Source organism: Pipra filicauda, unplaced genomic scaffold (assembly GCF_003945595.2).
Source record: "Pipra filicauda isolate LSUMZ 115617 unplaced genomic scaffold, ASM394559v2 scaffold66_size7647185_pilon, whole genome shotgun sequence".
Taxonomy (NCBI): Eukaryota; Metazoa; Chordata; class Aves; order Passeriformes; family Pipridae; genus Pipra; species Pipra filicauda.
In genome coordinates this window covers 1,189,797-1,207,863 of record NW_024104831.1, presented here as the reverse complement: position 1 = coordinate 1,207,863, position 18,067 = coordinate 1,189,797, and the positions used below count along the sequence as shown (strand labels likewise).

At 35.8% G+C, this 18,067-nt stretch overlaps 1 protein-coding gene across 3 annotated transcripts in view; it reads right to left on the bottom strand.

The window, feature by feature from the left end:
- SNX13 (sorting nexin 13) overlaps window positions 1–18,067 on the bottom strand; it is a 119,020-nt gene that overhangs the window by 9,861 nt on the left and 91,092 nt on the right. For 2 of the 3 annotated variants that reach the window (XM_039388609.1, XM_027738944.2), the window contains exons 12-21: window positions 17,949–18,048; window positions 16,202–16,395; window positions 14,632–14,736; window positions 13,032–13,164; window positions 12,251–12,288; window positions 7,739–7,808; window positions 4,962–5,134; window positions 2,495–2,602; window positions 1,681–1,791; window positions 317–478 (exon numbers count right to left, since the gene is read on the bottom strand). In XM_039388609.1, the coding sequence (XP_039244543.1) occupies window positions 317–478; window positions 1,681–1,791; window positions 2,495–2,602; window positions 4,962–5,134; window positions 7,739–7,808; window positions 12,251–12,288; window positions 13,032–13,164; window positions 14,632–14,736; window positions 16,202–16,395; window positions 17,949–18,048 (1,194 nt within the window). The remainder of the gene's footprint in view (window positions 1–316; window positions 479–1,680; window positions 1,792–2,494; window positions 2,603–4,961; window positions 5,135–7,738; window positions 7,809–12,250; window positions 12,289–13,031; window positions 13,165–14,631; window positions 14,737–16,201; window positions 16,396–17,948; window positions 18,049–18,067) is intronic. The other variant, XM_027738945.2, reaches the window with a different exon arrangement.

Sequence of the window (18,067 nt, the reverse complement as noted above, 5' to 3'; positions counted from 1 at the left end):
TATGAGAACGGTTCATTAAAAAAATATGAAAATCAGTGAATCTCATGTTCTTCTCAAGTGGCTGCAATGAATCAAGTGAAGGATCACTGTAACAGTGTGTAGATGCCATCTTAAAAGAATTTACTTAATAACAAAGAGAACTCCATATCTGTACTATAATGACTGCTGAACACCTTATTAAAAAGGTGCAGGTAAAAAACAGATTGGTTTTCTGTTTAATGACTTGACTCTATAGTATATAACATTGGCTTAAGTGAGTCCACAGTGAATCTTCTATTAATTTACTTGTATGTATTAACTATCAATATTTTCTTACCTTGAAAAATGATTGCTTTATGTCTTGTCCCAATCTCTCTGACATTTTACCCATGTTGTCTGACATTTTAGTCATTCCCTCTGCCAGGCTGTCAGGGATAGACTTGACTGCATTTGATACGTTTCTCATAGAGTTACGCAGTGGGTTTACAAATGTGTCCATCTGAAGGGGAAGATGTTTAACCAGAATTGCATAATCTATGAGGGCACCAGTAAATTAATACACTATGAGAAGTATCACACTGTTCCAGAGACCAATAATATAAAAGAAAACTCAAATTATTTACTTCATTACAGAATGCAGAATAAAGTTTTAGCTTCACTTCCATCTATATTTCTCATTCCTTACAGCCCTACTGTAGCTATCTACATCTTTCAACAGATGTTTTCCTGAGTCATTTCCACTTCCCATCCCTTGGTTTTTCTTAGCTTGAATTTATTTTCCTTTTCTTCTCCATTCAATACCATTTCTCCCTTCCAAGCTTTCTACTTCCAGATGTTTCACTTCTGCTTTCAACTCTTCATCTTTGAAACATGCCTCTTTTAAACAGCACTGGAGTAATATGCTTCAGTATAATTAAAACCATAAAGTAGTTCCATAGAAACTGTTACAATTTTTCTTTCAGTATATACTCTAAATTCAGTCCAAAAGAGACACAAATATTAGTGTGATGCCCTTAAAAAAAGTTAAGCTATAAAGGGTCTTATAAGCTGGAAATCACAAGTAACAACAGTCTCACAGATGCTTTTTATACCAAAATCACTAAAAGTTTAGAAATGACTGCATTTGCAAAGCAGATGCCCGCACAAACTGGTCAACTGAACAAAGAATCACTTGTCTAAAGAGAGTTCTGGTGGCTTAATGAAGAGGATGCACAGCCCAGAGCTCTGAATTTGACCAATGACTCTAGATGGTTACAACACCTAAGTACATAACAGGTGCTTCTGAAGGGAAGCACATATCTTTTGGGTTGAAGAGTGAAAAGCATGGTAACAGCAGCAAATACAGAGTAAAGAACTGAAAAAAGAAACCAGAAGGAATGAGACCACAAAAAAAAAATAAATCACAGATGTCTGACAGAAAGCAACTTGCAACAAACACACTTGTCGTCTTGGTGTTAAGTCCAATCTGAAAATTTTATTTCCTTGTCATACAAAAAAAAATTTACTTATTATAAAAATGTTAATTTTTGGTTCCACAGGTCCTTGGATACTTTGCCACTCAAAAGTATTAAAGCAACTCACTTGCAAGCTGCTTTCGAAGTGCTATATAGCTGCTTAATATCAATTCAGTTTGTCTGTTTAATGCAATCATTGCACAAACGAATGCTCTGAAGTTCCCTTGACAGTGCAAAACATTCTTACCTTCCGTGCAAAATCCCCCTTCCCTTTGCTGTAGGCTTTATTCTCCAGGAAGTCATACACATAATGGGCTAAGGCTGGAGAAGCTTTCATCATTTCAGGATTTAACAAGAGCTGAGTAAAATAAGTTTTAAAAGTTATTTTAATAAATAATGAACAAGACACAATCAAAGACACTGCATCTTGCAATGTATTTTTTTCATTCATTCCTCAATTTTATTCCAGCATTACACTATTCTCAAGATTGAAGCAATGGGCTTCTTGGTAATTCCCATAATTTTAACCCCTATGTTCATTATGGCATCTCACACCTTTATGAACACTCAAACTGTCATTTAACAATATTTTACTCATCTTCATTATTTATTGTTAATGTGTCCACTGAGTTGGTCAACAGATTTTAATGCAAAATGACCAGGAAGTCCCTATGAAGTAAGACAACTGAATTCCTTTGCTTGAGCTGACACAGGTCTTATGTGAATGAAGAAGCTGTGTGGTTTCCTACACCACCAAAGTGAGTGCCACAGAAATCCATATGCAACAGCACAAGAGAAAGTGACCACAGACATGTGTGTTAATGAAGAAAGTCAGTGGTGTAAAGCTCAAAATCAACACAGCTGGAAACTCACCAGCTCAGAACAGTTGTGACAGAACCGGCTGAGAACAAACCAAAAGAGCAAAGAAAAGGCAAACCTATTAGACAATATCAAGTTCTTACGACATATTTATTAAGGACTGTATACCACCTACAAGACAGCTTTTTTTTTTTTTTTAATAATTTCAACCAAGCACAGAGCCAAAAAACGTAACAGCTTACCTGCAAATAAGCATTTAAATCTTTTTTCCTCTTTTCCAAAAATTCTCTGTCCATATTGTTAAATGTTTTTTTGCCAGGAAGTTTCAGTATATTTGCAAGGTTTTCAAACTAGAAAAAAGAGCAGATTTGTTTTGTTCTGTTTTCAAGAGTTTCAAATCTCCATATAAGGCCATTATATTCACCTATTCAACCATATAACATCTGAAAAAAAATTTTCTGCATCATGCCTGGCACTCAGAATCCTCAGAGAAGCCAAAATGAAAGGTACTCTGTCAACAAATGTATGAAAACTCCCAGGAGATTATCAAGAGCAAAATTTAATTTCTGAACTCACATGTGATACTCACTTTTGACATACAGACTCATACAGCGTGCAAAAGGCTTAGGCTCAAGATTTATTATTATTATTTGGGTTGAAGTTAATAGAGTTACGAGACTACAACAAGGGAACTTGTAAATCTTTCTAAAATCTCTTCCCTTTCCTATTCTGATCAAGCCTACTAAGGAATTATTAAGCTTTCATCCCTGGAGACATGGCAGCACCCAGCTTACACATAGGTTATCATACCATACTCAGTGTGGCATCACCTGTGTCTTTTCTACAGGGAATGACGGTGATTGGCACTGGTTGACATGTTCCAGTTTTGCAGAAAGAATGGCAGTTCTGGGGAAGCAGCTGGGAAAGAAGAGGCCCTAACACTTAAGAAGGCTGAGTATAATTGGCACAATGCACAAAAATAAAAAAAGTGACAAGAACAAAGCTTGAAGAATCAGGACTATCCACATATCCAGGCTTCCTGTAATTAATAAATAATATTCTTAAGGCGGTAAAGAGAGAAACATAGAGTATATAGGATTTAAGAAACAACCCGAAACAGATTGCATCCTTTTCTCTCCAGAAAAGACCACAAAATTACAGTTTTAATGAGATGGATTCCATTCAGTCCCTGCAAGATCTCTTCCTGCATCATTAAACTTTGTAAGGTTACAAAGCTCATATAAAATTTATGGTCTGTAGGAAGCACCAAAAAATAACTCCTTCCAATTTCGCAAATCCCATTCCCTTGCAAGTAGGTCATGTGGGAAAATAACTGAACAGAAGATGGTCTAGTTTTTAATTGGAGACTTGTATCTAAGCAGAAGCAAGGTAAGCAATCTCTATTTTAAATACAGGTATCTACTCCAAATGACTGACTAAAATCACTGGTGTGAATCTATTCAGTACTTCAAGGAAAAAGCTCATATGGATTCTATACACAGCTAACTCCAATTTCATTTTGGATCAACTATCTGTTTTCTCTGAAGAACCTAAACAATCCCTGCCCTTCCTATTGAATCAATGATTCTAATCCTTACCCTTAAATGCCTCAGACAAGCACATAAGACAGTAAGGATGTCTATTTTATTGTCAAGATAAAGCAAAACCGTTGGAAGTTTTGCTACAGACAATCACAGGAATTTGTTTACTTTTTGCAATCTTAGTGTTCTAGGATAATGTTTCTATTCTCTGGAAATTCAAAGAAATCAGATTTAGCAACAACAAACATTGAGTCTTCATATTTTGAACATTTTCGCTTTTGCCATTTCTTTCTAGTCATTTGCAGTTAGGTTAGTTTTAAATGACCGCCCCATATCAGCAGAACATTAACTCACTATAAGACCCAGAATTCTTCAAAACAGTGAATTCATTTAAAAAAAAGAATCAATTTGAAGGAGTGCAAAAGTTGGTATTTCAAATTTATTGACAGCACTCTAAGATCATCACAAATTCAAAGGAAAGTCAGACTTTTTTATAATTAATCCAAATATTCAACGCGTTTGCTTTTTCAATAAAGCCTTTTCCATTTTTATTACTGCTGTGACTTTTAAATGCTAACCTACTTGCACAGAATTTGTTCTCTATGCCTCTTTATTAATAACAGAGTAAAGGGATATAAACTGACACTTCTGACTAGTTCAAAGGTTATGCAGTCAAATCTGACTTCTCCAAAGGCTTGGTTTAAAAGTACTTCAGACTCCTTTTAAAAGCACTGTATTTTCGTCATTTTTTTTCATATCAGCAGGTTCTACTTTGTACCAGTTGGTAAATTACAACTCTCTACTTCTTCCTTTTTTCATTTTAGGAGGGTTAAAAGGCTGAGAATACAAGTACAGCAGTAAAAGGCAGATTGTCTAGCAGTAGTGAAGTGCTACCAGCTCTCCCTTTTGGGACCCCACCAATTCTTAACACTTCACTTAAAACCGAAATACCTATTTCCCAAGCTCAGTTTTTACTTCTTAATCTCTAATACATAATTGTTTGAGACCAATACAACTTCCACACAAATATTTTAAAGTAAAATTAAGTAGGAAGGTGGTGGGGGGAAACTTTCTAAGTTCCATTTCCTTTTGATAGAGCAATTATACGATCATTGGTTATTAAACTATAGAAACATGCACCTATAAAGATTTTTACGAGATTAATTACCTGCTCAGTGATCCTCATGTGAAAGTCATGGAAGTCACTGTAGCGTCGATATGTCTTCCACATCTCTTCACTATTTGGATTTCGCCGATGGACTGTGATGGCATACAGGGCATATGTCTTGCCATGATCATTACACACTCCTGCCACAGCATATGGGTCAGAGTCAGCATAGACTAGTAGTTTTAAAAACAAAAATAAAAAGGGAACAAACAGAAAGAAGGAAGACGAAAGGACACAAACGTGAAGTGAAGAAATGTCTGGAATGACAGACTTGAAAGACAAAAATGGACATGCAAGAAGAAGAGTAAGCTATCCTTTTATCCAAAATACTGTAAAAGTGACACTCTCCAAAAACTTATTATGTAAACTTAAACAGAGATTAAGCAGCTTCAAAAGTTAGACACGTTTCACTGACATGCAAAACATAAACAAACAGAAAAAATTTCAACTTTAAAATAATGAATAGATCTTTTAAAAAGTATTTGAACCTAAAGAACTCAAGATGGGGATGAAAAACAACTGTGAAACCAGAAGAAATTCCAGTCTGCAAAGCAGTCTAATCATATTGCAAAAGTCTGCCCATCAAAAAAAATCTATAAATACAAGACAATTATAGCAAGCTGCAAGCCTTCAGTTTTGTTATTAGCATCAGCAGTTTGTTATTAACTTGGCAGTTTGCTATTAACTCTAAGATAAAAAACACTCCCCTCACTATTTTAGTCAACAGAAACTATATATACAGACACATATCTGTACATATATATATACAATATATTCTCTGTGTGCATACACACATTTTATGGAAAAGTCAATTTATAAATGAAAAGAATACAGACAGCTGTCTGAAAGAAACACAAGCACCTTTTTGATCTTCATTAATATTGAAGTCCTCTTGGACATTCCTCCTTCACAGAATTTTCCCACTATAGTTTGTTTCAAAACTTTTCATTTAGTCTAGAGAATAACCTAGAACCAATATTGTTTACAATGCGCACCTTTTAAATTGGCAACATATTGTATCTCTAAGTATTGAACCAATATCCAGTACCCACAATCTTCCCGTGGCTAGATGAAAATACTTTTTAATCAAGGTCTGTGAATTTTTCAAGGCAGTCACGCTCCAAAAAATATACTTTTCCTGACAAATCATCGATTTCATCGTCTGTGGTGCTTCCAGTCTTGACCTCTCTGAAGTGTAATGCTTATGTCTAAGCAGCCAGGGAGCACCTATAGGATAGTGACAGCTGCTGACAGTGCCAGAATTATACACTAGAAAGGTGCACAGTGAGCACAGAGTATCATCTTGTCTTTGACATCTACCCTCTAGAAGAAGAATATCGAGTGCTGAACCCCAAGAGGAAAGAGCAAGCAGTCAGGATGGTGCCAAGATTGCCCAGAGAACGAAGCCAGGAAATCCCAGCCCCACAGATGCTGCACAAGCCCTATCCTCTGCATTCACATTGACCACTTTGCCCTGCAGCCACCAGACCACATCTCAGGGGCACTGCTAAGCTGCACCTTTAGGAAAACTGCTTCAGGACAGGAGTGGCAGAAAAGGAAAGAAGTTGTCCTGCTGCCCCTGATGTCATAGTCTCTTAATCAGTATTTATTTTACAACACAAGACAGTGTGAGTCCTGAAACACATGGAGGTAAATCCTGTTTGTATACAGCCCACAAGCACAGTAAAGGATAATAATCGGCAGAGGAAAAGAGCCTGCTCACAGATGCAAGATGCACCTACTGCCAAACATGAAGTGCAGAAGATTATACCCAGTTTAATACTATCTTACAATACAAACCTGTACATATTCCCTGTTTCAACTGAAGTATTATGGATATACAGAGTCAAGCTGATAGTTATCAATACACGCTGTCATCAAGACTATAAATTTTACCATTCATGTGGTTCTAAGTTTACCTCTTTTTCTTAGGTCAAAACATAGAAACTTCAAAGTTTAACTCCGAAAAAGGTATCACATACCATTGTAACAAAAAAGTAAAATGTGATTCTTAACTTTCACATTATTTTCCTCTTTCTCTAAGGACTACAATGACACAGTGACACTTGGATTGCAGTGTTCTCACACTGGATTGGAATAACAGTTTAATTAATATGTTGAGTAGTTGAATTCTCGCTCACAGCTCATGTGTCCACTATATCAATACACATATTTAAAAGCCTATTGCATAGTAAAATCTACACAAAAAAAATATGAAGCTCAATTTAATTTAATTACCCAATCTCATTTAACTGGAATATTTGCAAATATTATCTGAGATTTTTTTAAAAGATAACTAAAAATGCCACCACTATAAAGACTGAAGTAATTTTCTTAAATTAAGCTATGTCAATAAGGAAACACGGAAATTAGGGGAAAAATATCACAGTAAGGGAAGTAAACAGTCAAGAATTATAATTGCATGACTAGAAAGAGATGGCTTCCAGAATTTCTTTAAGCAATTGCTAAAATAAATACTACTCAATATTAAGTTTAATGAATGATTCTCCAGAGACAGAAGTAGTAATAATAATACTAGTATGATAAACAACAAAAATTAAATCAATTTTTAAGTACAAATATACTATCTAGGTCTATCACCTACAGCACAAATACTGTAAAGATTTCCCTTACAAGGACTTAATGAAAAACATGAATTCAATGTTTTATGAGGTCAAAAAAATGAGAGGATTAGGATTTCAAGGGCCTGTAATATTAAAAAACTCAAAATAAATGGTGGAAAACAAGTAAGCAGGCATCATAACAGATTCGCTTACCAGTATCTGAGATGTATGCATGGAGTTGAACTGTCTCATCAGAAGGGACATTTGAAAGGTCATCTAAGGACTGCAGGGTGGGGGAGAAAGGGAAGAAGGAAAAAACGGGCAAAAAAAATTAGATCTGAGATACATTTAATTTGAGACGTGTTTGATTAGTCTACTTAATTTTCAAACTTTCAGTTCACTACTCTAATAGAATAGATTAATGCACTGTAACAATGCAAATAAGTGTTTGTACTGCCTGGTTACCAAAGCCTTTATTTTACAGAGTGTAAGGCTCTTCATTTCCCTTATCATTTTCACACACAGTTTTGTGATCACTCATATTTGATCAAACATATTTGCCACTTTAGTTTGATATCTCAACTCTAATGGAAGTATGGCTACAGATAGTCTTTTACTGAGCATTAAGCAAAAAACCCAAAAAATGTCCCAAACAACTGGGGAAATAGAGATGTTGTATAACAGACCTTTTGGTTTTATTGTTATACCATTCTGTTTTCTTTCAAATGATTTAAAACACTACATAAAATTACAGTGCAGTAGAACTTGAATAGGTTCTCTGCTGTATGTAAAAAATCCAGCAAACATTCTTCTCAGGAATGTTTTCTGTTGTAAAAAATGAACAGGTACATTCTCAGTTTGCTAATGCCCCATTTCCATATTCAGTAATTGCTGGGATCAAAAAAAGCCCAATGGGTCTTTTAGAGAAGCTTTGCTATTATATAAAATTATTATATCTGGCTACTAAGATTTAACATAATAAACATAAATAAACTCTTCAAGTTGTTTGAATGGGCCACTACACGTGTGATCCTAATCTTAAATTACCAGTTGGAACTGCTTAAGTAGAATACACAGACATTGAGATCCCAGCTACTTTATATATTTTACCCTCAAATTCTAAAATTCTCCAAAGAAACACACTAAGAAAGAATATAGCTATCTTTTATCATTTAACCAAGCCAGTTTAACAGTGACTTGGCACACAATAATAATTGTAATACACAATTGTAATTCCTACAATGGGAATTACAGAGTAGCAGTGCCATGCCTATGTCAAACTAAAACCTCAACCCACATCAATCCAGTTTCCAAAACTCCTGTTTCCTTAAACATAAAACAATCTATGTAATTACAATTAAAAGATAGGTTTGACTTGAAAACATAAATTATTTAAAGACTCTATATTCTTGCCCCTTCTACATCTGAATCTTTATCAACTCCACAATATCATAACACAATACTCCACTCCTTCCTCCTCTAGGTCTCTGCAGGGAATGGCTCGTCTGCCTCAACCATCTCAATCAGCCTCTGCCTAAGCCCTCACTATGGAAGGCAAGGTATGTAACATTTCTGTTATAAAGTCTAGATACTGAATTTAATTAAAATTAAAAGAGTCTGAACACAGAAACTATGCTTTAATATATATTGCAGTGAAGAGTCTCCTGGGTATCATTCACCTTGTAGACTTACACCACTGAAGTCCCAGACTGAGAATACGTAGAAGAAAAAAAAGCTTCTTTGGGAAGTCTGTTTTGCCACTGCATGCTACTGTGCTAAAAGTTTATGTCTGTTGAATGGTAGAACAGATGAATTCATTCAAAACTACTCTGACAGCAGACATCATCTTACCTCAAGAATTCCCAAATCTATAAGTTACCGGATACTGGAGAACATTCTGGTAAAGTATCACCATAAGTGGGCTGTTCCTTTAATCTTTACCCTTGCTTTTGGCCATTGTTGGACATAGGATTAGACCTTCTCCAGCCTAGTCCATTCTCAAGCAAGTCACCCTTGGACAGCAATGATGCTGTAAGGTGAGGTGCACTATACTGCAGTGTCCAAATTTAGGAGCAGAGCATCACCTGAGACTGGCAAACAGCAGGCATTTGTGGAAGCTTGGATAAGTGTTTGACATTCTGAAAGCTCTAGGATTTGATAAACAGTAAGATGGAAAGGATGCTATAAAAGAAGTCAAGTAACAGTCAACTGCTCAAATATTTTCTTTGCTACAAAATACCAACATTAAGGTAGTGTTATATTTTTTTTAAAAGCATCATTACTTCTTGTTTTCCTGCTTCTCCTCATTGTCACTCAAGTTCAGTTTTCTTTGTGATAACTGAACGGGGTTCAAACTGACATATGGTAATGAGTGCCAGAAGTTCAACCCAGCCATTTCTGCTCTTCAAGGTCTTTGAGAGGTAACATCCGTGTAACTCCTGTTTACTCAATGCAAAAACAATATGTAAAGCTCCCATTATGGATCCATTTAGAGGAAATCTGCAAGAGTCTATAAATATTACAGTGGTTACATACCCTCAAAATGTGCCCTACTGGTTTAATACAGTAGACTAATGTGCCAAACTAAGAGGCAGAAATTAAGATATCTTTGTAAAATAACTGTTCCTCAAAATTGTTTTAAGTCTCTCTTCCAAATTCTTCCAGTGAAAGTATAAACTGCAGGTGAGGTATTTTATAATAGAAACTTTAGGAAACACTTGACTGCTGTGGCAAGGCCCTATACAGCAACAATTAATACAAGCAAATGAAAAGGTTGAAACCTGAACAGATAACACAACACACAGACATTTAATATGATCTAATATCTTTGCCATTGGGTATATTCACAGGAACACAAGTTAATTAAAAACCCAAAAATATCACATCACAACTCAATCTTATTTAATACATTGTCATTAGCTACAAGTACAGAAATTCCCTGACCTTTGAAGTAACCTCTCCAAGGTCTATTTTTCTTCATGTAACAGACTAACACAAGGGAGCTAAACTATGTGCACAGAAATTTACTCTTGACATGGAATTTAGCCAGGAAAAACTAATCTACCACTATTCAAGCACCTGTAAAAGCACTGAAGACTCTGAACGATATAAACTACAGAAAAGTAGTTCTGCATAAATAGAAATTTATTATGCATTGCTGCTAGAATGTTCTTCACTCTTAATAAAAATAATAGATGTAGTATTCTATAAATACCCTTTTCACAACAGAAACAAAAATCAAGACTTGGAAGTGTCCCACGCAAATACCTATTTGTATTGCAAGAGTGCTTGATAAAGGCTTTAAGACTTTCTAACTTAGCTGAGAAAGCCACATGAAACTAAGCAGCAGATAACTATTAGCTAGATAAGCCACCACAGTGACAAATCCCCATCAATAAAATATAACTCTGATAGATCAGAACATTATTAGAAGAAGTACCTAAGAGATATTTGAAAGATCTTTTTAAGAGATCAGTCAATTAAAAGACTCTCTTGTGAAATGTTACCAGAATTGTATGCAAATTTATAAAAAATATGGCCAAATTAAGTTTTCTTCTGCATCTACCAGGAGTTTGCATAAATTGTATCAGCTATTATTGTACCAGCTAATGAACTCCCCTTTTTTTTTTGCATTTCAAAACATAAACGAGAGGAAAACAGTAGGAAAAAAGATCCCAGTTTAAATTAAAACAAACAAACAAACAAATCAAAACAACAAAGACCCCAACGAACACAAAAAACTAAACCCCACAAAGAAATAAACTCCACATGGAAACACATTTACAGTAATGTTAAGTGTATTCCTTTAAAAAATACACTCTTATTCCTCTGCATGTAAGCATGATGTAATCAATGCAGTGGAACTCCAAAGGAGCTACAGCATTTTCCAAGAATGAACTATAAGAGCCTATGAATCACATAAGCCAGGAAATTGCATGCAGATTGTAAATCTTTATGTAAATTTTTATAAAACTAAAGGGTCTGGAAACATACTCTCATATGCTTAATTGAACCTTGCATACCTTATGGCTCAGCTACACATAGTCTGAAGAAACAACTGAGAGGAAGGATAGGATATACATAAATTTTTTTATGATTTTTCTTTTTAAATAACTGTATAAGATTTTTGGCCAGCTGACACAGTCAAGAATCACTTAAAAAAAAAAAACCAAAAGTTGAACTTGAAATTGGTCAGATTAGAAAACAAAGGTACATTTTCAGAATAAACTCTGGATACTTTTATGTTTCCAAATCAAGTTCTAATGCAAAAAAAAAAAAAAAAAAAAAAAAAAAAAAAAAAAAAAAAAAAAAAAAAAAAAAAAAAAAAACAAACACCACCCTACAAAAATCTAATTAAATGGCTCATTTAACAGTCTATTTGAATTTAATCCTTTGAGATTTCTGTTTCAGAGGATTTGTTTTCACCTAACTTCAAATTTATCTCTATTTAAGAAAACCAAACAGGGATAAGAAAGTATGCTTTGCATAGATTAACTGTTTCTGTGAGAAACTGCAAAATTTCATTAAACATCATAAAGTAAAAAAAGGGACAGTTTTATCTTACAGAGGAATTAAGAATTTGTGTCTTTCAATTTGATTCAAGAACTTTTTCAGAAATTAAACTGCAGTGAAGTGAAACCTCTAATGCACATAAGTTAAACTATTTTATAACATTTTCTGTGCTGTTGACGAGAAAAAAAAAGCTCAAAAAATCCAAGCACTTACCAGATTTATGCTGCTAGTAGGAGACCCATTAAAAGATTCTGGGAGCAATGAAGAAGAGGAAAGGAAAAAACAGGTTAGAAGCTTTTTCCCTGTTGTAGGGCCACACACAAATAAAAATGCATGGACAAAACATTATGGAAAATAAAGGAAAACTGTGCTACTGGGTAAAATGTTGCATCCAACATACAAGTGTTTCAAGTTTCCAATACAGATACCTACAGAAATGCAAGATTATAAAGGTATAGATACCAAATAAATACTCCAGGTAACATTTTTTTAAGTTTGTATCTCCAAATGACATTGCTTCATTAAGGAGTGAGTTTCATAGTTAAAACAATTTCCATTGTATTTGTACTTCAGTTACAAGAACAATGATTTTATTTTTTTTAAAAAGCCATATCTCCTACATACTTTCAATTTTTATTTCCAGAGGAAGAGTATAGTTATATATTAAAACAACCCAACATATTGAAAAGTCCAAAATATTTTGTAATAAAAAAATAGAATGGAAGAGTTGCATATTTAGTTTAGCAACACACTTGTTACCAAGACCTGACAAAACTTTACATGAGATGAATAAACTTACTACAGAGAAAACTCTATTTGAGTCCCAAAACAATTTACGCAAAAAAGCACAAGGAAGAAGCATTAATTTAAATGTCAGAGACACCACAGGAACAACTGAATTTCTTAAAAACAGTGTGGATAATTTTCTTGTTTTCATTTTAAAGCAGAGAAAAGAACAGTCCCAGGAAATAGCCCTGACAGATATAGAGCTCACCTCCTTCACCATCATCTGATCCTCTGAAACTAGGATCCTTCAGCATATCCAGCTCAGCTAACATACGCACATACAACACATTCTGTTTGAACGAGGGGTAGAACCTTTCATCTCGCAGCATCAACTCGTACACCTTATTAAAACAAAAATGCCACCTTCAGAAACACTTTTAACATTTTTTAATTAATTGGACTACTTTTCATAAATTCTACTGTATCTGTGCATATGTGTCTCTGACTTACTCTTAATGGAAAAGTTATGAGGGCTAATGTGCCAGAAGTATAAGAGTCTCAGAAAATATCTCACTAGTGAGACATGCATGCATAGGAAGGGAAATAGCACAATAGCTGTAAATGCTTCCATCCTCTCCTCTTAACTCTTCTAATTGCACCATAAACATATTTGGTCTTTATCCATTTCATAACAGGTTATCTCTGAGTCCTTCTTTGTTGATAAACTATAAAGACAGACCTGTAAACACTCAGGGCAAGAGGGGAGAAGAGGGAACGGATGGGCAGGAAAACACCATATGCTACCTTCCTGACAACTGCCAGTTTTAGTCAATACGGTACTACCCCGCTCAAAAAGATTTAAGAACACCACTTCAAAATATGTAACTACATAGCCTACGTAGTATATATACATATACACATACACATGTACCTATACATAGCAGAAATTATTTCATAATGTTTGGATACTCATGTCAAGTCTAGAATATTTTAATTATGATTTTTTTTTTCATGGAACACTGTTCAAGTGCTATCACCTGGCAAGAATGAAAAAAAAAAACACAACAATTCATGCAGGTCTGAGGAAGTTCATTTCTTTTGTAACACAAGAAATTTATGCTCTTCAGCATAAATTGTCCTTGTAGCCTACTTTGAACGATACAGATTTCACAAGGTGCTTCCATTAGTCTTACATGTGGGTCTCAAGTACAACAGTGTGATTCTAAGTTCTACAGCTCAAATCACTAATTTTTAGTAAGAATGACAACACTAAATCAATGACCTAAAGTAAAAACCTCTCAGACTGGGTATGGAAGTTACTGTGAGAATATTAAGCACTCACTTTTCCTTTTTAAATACATCTATTAGACTTGAGTGATAAAGTCTATGTATGCAAGTTGTAAAAATACTGTTTTTTCTTCAGCACTGGCTGCTTCTGACTCCTACACTGGGCAGGTTTGCAGAAACAGACCAATCAAATTAACTTCTGGAAAGAGATATAGAATTTAACACGGGACCACCACATCAACCTCTGAAAACAAGAGCTAAACTGAACTAAAACTGTACCTCTTAGTTATTCTACATGTTGCATGTTTCTTAAATTGGTGCATAAACACAAATGAAAATACCATAATTCTAAATTGTGCTTCATAATTAATTTCATACAGGATACCTACTCTTTCTGTCTATTGCTTTGAAAACCATGGGCTAAGTACAAGTTGACAGTTTAGAGCACAATTTTTACAGAATAGAAAAATGGTAGCACAGGATTTAGGTATTTGAGTTCCTTCTTTTTCAGTATCTGTAAAGATGTCTAATACTCTATACCATTAACAGTTCTTACAAAATACAGGATGAATAGAGTATACCTTTCTCTGAATGTCATCAAAGATTTCAGGTGTTGGATCCTCATGGTTCAGTGTTTCTGCAAGTTTTGCTACTAAGTTGTCATCAATATTAACTCTCGGAGATGCCTGTCATAGAGATCTAAATCAACTTTTGCAGCATAAAAATAAGAAAGTTCTATTTTCACCAAAAAAACCCCAATCCAATGCTGCAATTCTTTAAAGGTAATGAAATTTCTTCTTGATGAATATCTCTATTAACTCTGTAGAACATACAACAGGAGTCAGATCCCATTCTCCCCCCCAAATTAACTTCAGAGTGTGTATCTAAACTTAGAAGTCTCAAGATTAAACACTAAGAATTGCCTCAAAAACAATTTATGCATACTATTTTGAAGCAGTATCTAAACCAAATTTACTAAGACTTAAAAACATTTTATTTATTTATGAACAGAAAGATCTAGATTCAGAAATCAAGAACAAGCCAGTAAGAAAGTAAATGGATGAAGCCCTGAAAAGTCTGAGGAAAGGCTAACAGTTTTTCAACTCTGCCAATTTCTGGAGAGGTTACTGTAAACATAGTAACTTTTTATGCAGACTCTATCACAGCTACGAGCAGGCTAGTAGCATCATCTATGAGATTCCCAGACATTCCTTGGTATGAGATTTCAAACCACTGCCCATCAAGAATTCTTTTAGATGGGCCCAAATTCACACACTTTCCCCATTTTCTGTAACAGAGACAGAGAGCCAGCACTGAACCAGACTCAGCACAGCTTACTTGATAGCATAGCTGAGAGGCTGAGTTTATCAGCTTGGAACAGATCTAGTGTTAGGTGGCTTCTGACTTCAAACTTGTGAGCAGACAACTCAAGAGCAAGTTCTGCACAGACCACCATGATGATAGACTACTGAAGTGAAAAAATAAAGTAAAAGAAATTACGTGGAAAGAGAATGCTACTAGATATTTGAGAGATAATTTCTTGAGGAAGCTTTTGAGCGAGAATTGATTTTTATGCACACACAAATTTAGAACAAAGACGCTTTGTTAACACTAGTGGTTCCTTTCACAGAAGAATACATTACTGCCTATTGGAAGATATCCAATGGTGATATTTGAGCAATTTACACAGACAATTGTAGAGAGGCACAGGAAGTTATTTCATTTGAAAACCCAATCTTAATCCAAGTTTAGACAAATACTGGGCTCCAAGGGGACAGGCAAGGTTGGAGGGCAAAGTTAAAGGAAGGGAAAGGGCAGTATATGAAAAGAGACAGTATTTTTTACTCTGTCTTCACATTGTCTCTAGTTTGTCTATTCTAGAAAGTCAGCTTCTGAGGAACACATTCAGAGCATTTGACAGGATAGTCAGTGGCAGTATGAGCCTTTTAAATGGAGAAGGAGAAAAGAAAAAAGAGGACAGCATTTTCTTACTGCTTGACATAAGGAGAAAGAGAGAAGATACACAATAGCTCACATGTAATTCATAAACAACTACATCACAACCATTTCATATTAACTTAGTTGTAACTATCAAAGAAGTATCTGTACAAAGAATAAATGCCAAACAATGCAAAAATAAGTTATTCCTACCTTTTCTGATAAATATTGCTCATAAACTCCAAATGCAGCTGCCCTTAATAGACCCTTGGTCTGATTAGTCTGATGTTTTCCATCTTTCTGCCGGCTTTGAAGTACCTCCAGCTGTTGCTGTGCCGTAACCCTGTATCCTTCCACTGTCATCCAGAAAAACAGATGTGCTTGGCCACCAGTCTGCTGCATGTAATCTACAGAAAAGAGACACCACACAACTGTAGTTACTGTTGTGTATCTTAGAATAACAATTCTCTATGACATTAACTACACATGGAACTCCAGGATCTGGTTATATATCTGGAATACTTGTCATACGGAGTCAATAAAAAAAGTACTATATACAGATTGGTGATAATCAGTAAACAAAACTGAGAGCAAAGTCCAGGAACTAAGCACTGAATCCTCAAATACACATGTAAAAAGTGAATCCATCATTACTGTGTGTATAACAGGCTTGTGCAGCATGATACAAAGAGGAAGTTCAAACTGGAATTCTAACAAATCAGGTTCATAGAATAGGCTGGAAAAGATGTTCAAGACCATCAATCTACCACTGCCAAGTCCACCCCTAAACTGTGACCCTAAGCCATGCCACTAAGATTGCGAAAGTGATTGTTTTCACAATCACTAATAAGTGAAGATCTACGTGTTTTTTAAATACCTCCAGAGATGGTGACTCCACCACTTCCATGGGCAGCCTGTTACAGTGCTTGACAGCCCTTCTGGTGAAGAAATGTTTTCTAATATCCAATCTAAACCTCCCCTGGCACAAATGGAGGCCATTTCCTCTTGTCCTGTCACTTGTTCCTTGGAAGAAGAGACCAACCCCTACCTCACTACGCTCTCCTTTCAGGAAGTTGAACAGAGTGATAAGGTCTCCCCCGAGTCTCCTTTTTTTCGAAGCTAAACAATTCCAGCTCCCTCAGCTGCTCCTCATAAGACTCGTGCTCTAGATCCCTCACCAGCTCTGTTGCCCTTCTCTGAATACACTACAGCACCTCAATGTCTTTGTTGTAGTGACAGCTCCAAAACTGAACACAGGATTCGAGGTGCAGCCTCACCAGTGCCAAGCACAGGTCACTGCCCTGGTGCTGTTGGCCACGCTATTGCTGATACAGGCCAGGATGCCATCGGCCTTCTTGGCCACCTGAGCACACTGCTGGCTCATGTTCAGTAGCTGTTGACCAGCATCCCCAGGTCCTTTTCCACTGGGCAGCTTTCCAGCCATTTTTCCCCCAGCCCGTAGCCCTATGTGGGGTTGCTGTGACCCAAGTGCAGGACTTAGCCCTTAGTCTTGTTGAACCTCATACAATTGGCCTTGGCCCATCGATCCAGCCTGTCCTGATCCCTCTGCAGAGACTTCCTACCCTCCACCAGATCAACACCCCCAGCTAACTCAGCGTCATCTTCAAACTGACTGAGGGTGTTCATTTCATGATCATTTTGCCCAAGACAGTCTCCAACTATAACATCACCCACAAGTCCTCTTCGCAAACAACAGGTTCCGATTGGCACCCTTCTAGGTTGGCTGCCTCACCAACTGTGTCAAGGAGTTATCTTCCACACACTTCTCGAACTTCCTGGACTGTTTCCTCTCTGTTGTAATGTATTTCCACCTACTGCATTAAAAGGATTATCACCACAAACATGGATATTCTTATTAATGACATGTAGCAATTCCATACAGTCCTGTGAGTTAGCATACTCTTCATAAATAAAACAGAACAAATAAATTAACGCTTACCCATAAAAAATTGTAGTGCAACATTGTCTACCAGAATATGGTCCAGAGGGACTGTGCAAAGTTTTCCAAAGTTTGCTGCCAGTTTCACAGTATCTATTTCCTGTAAGACACAGTTCATT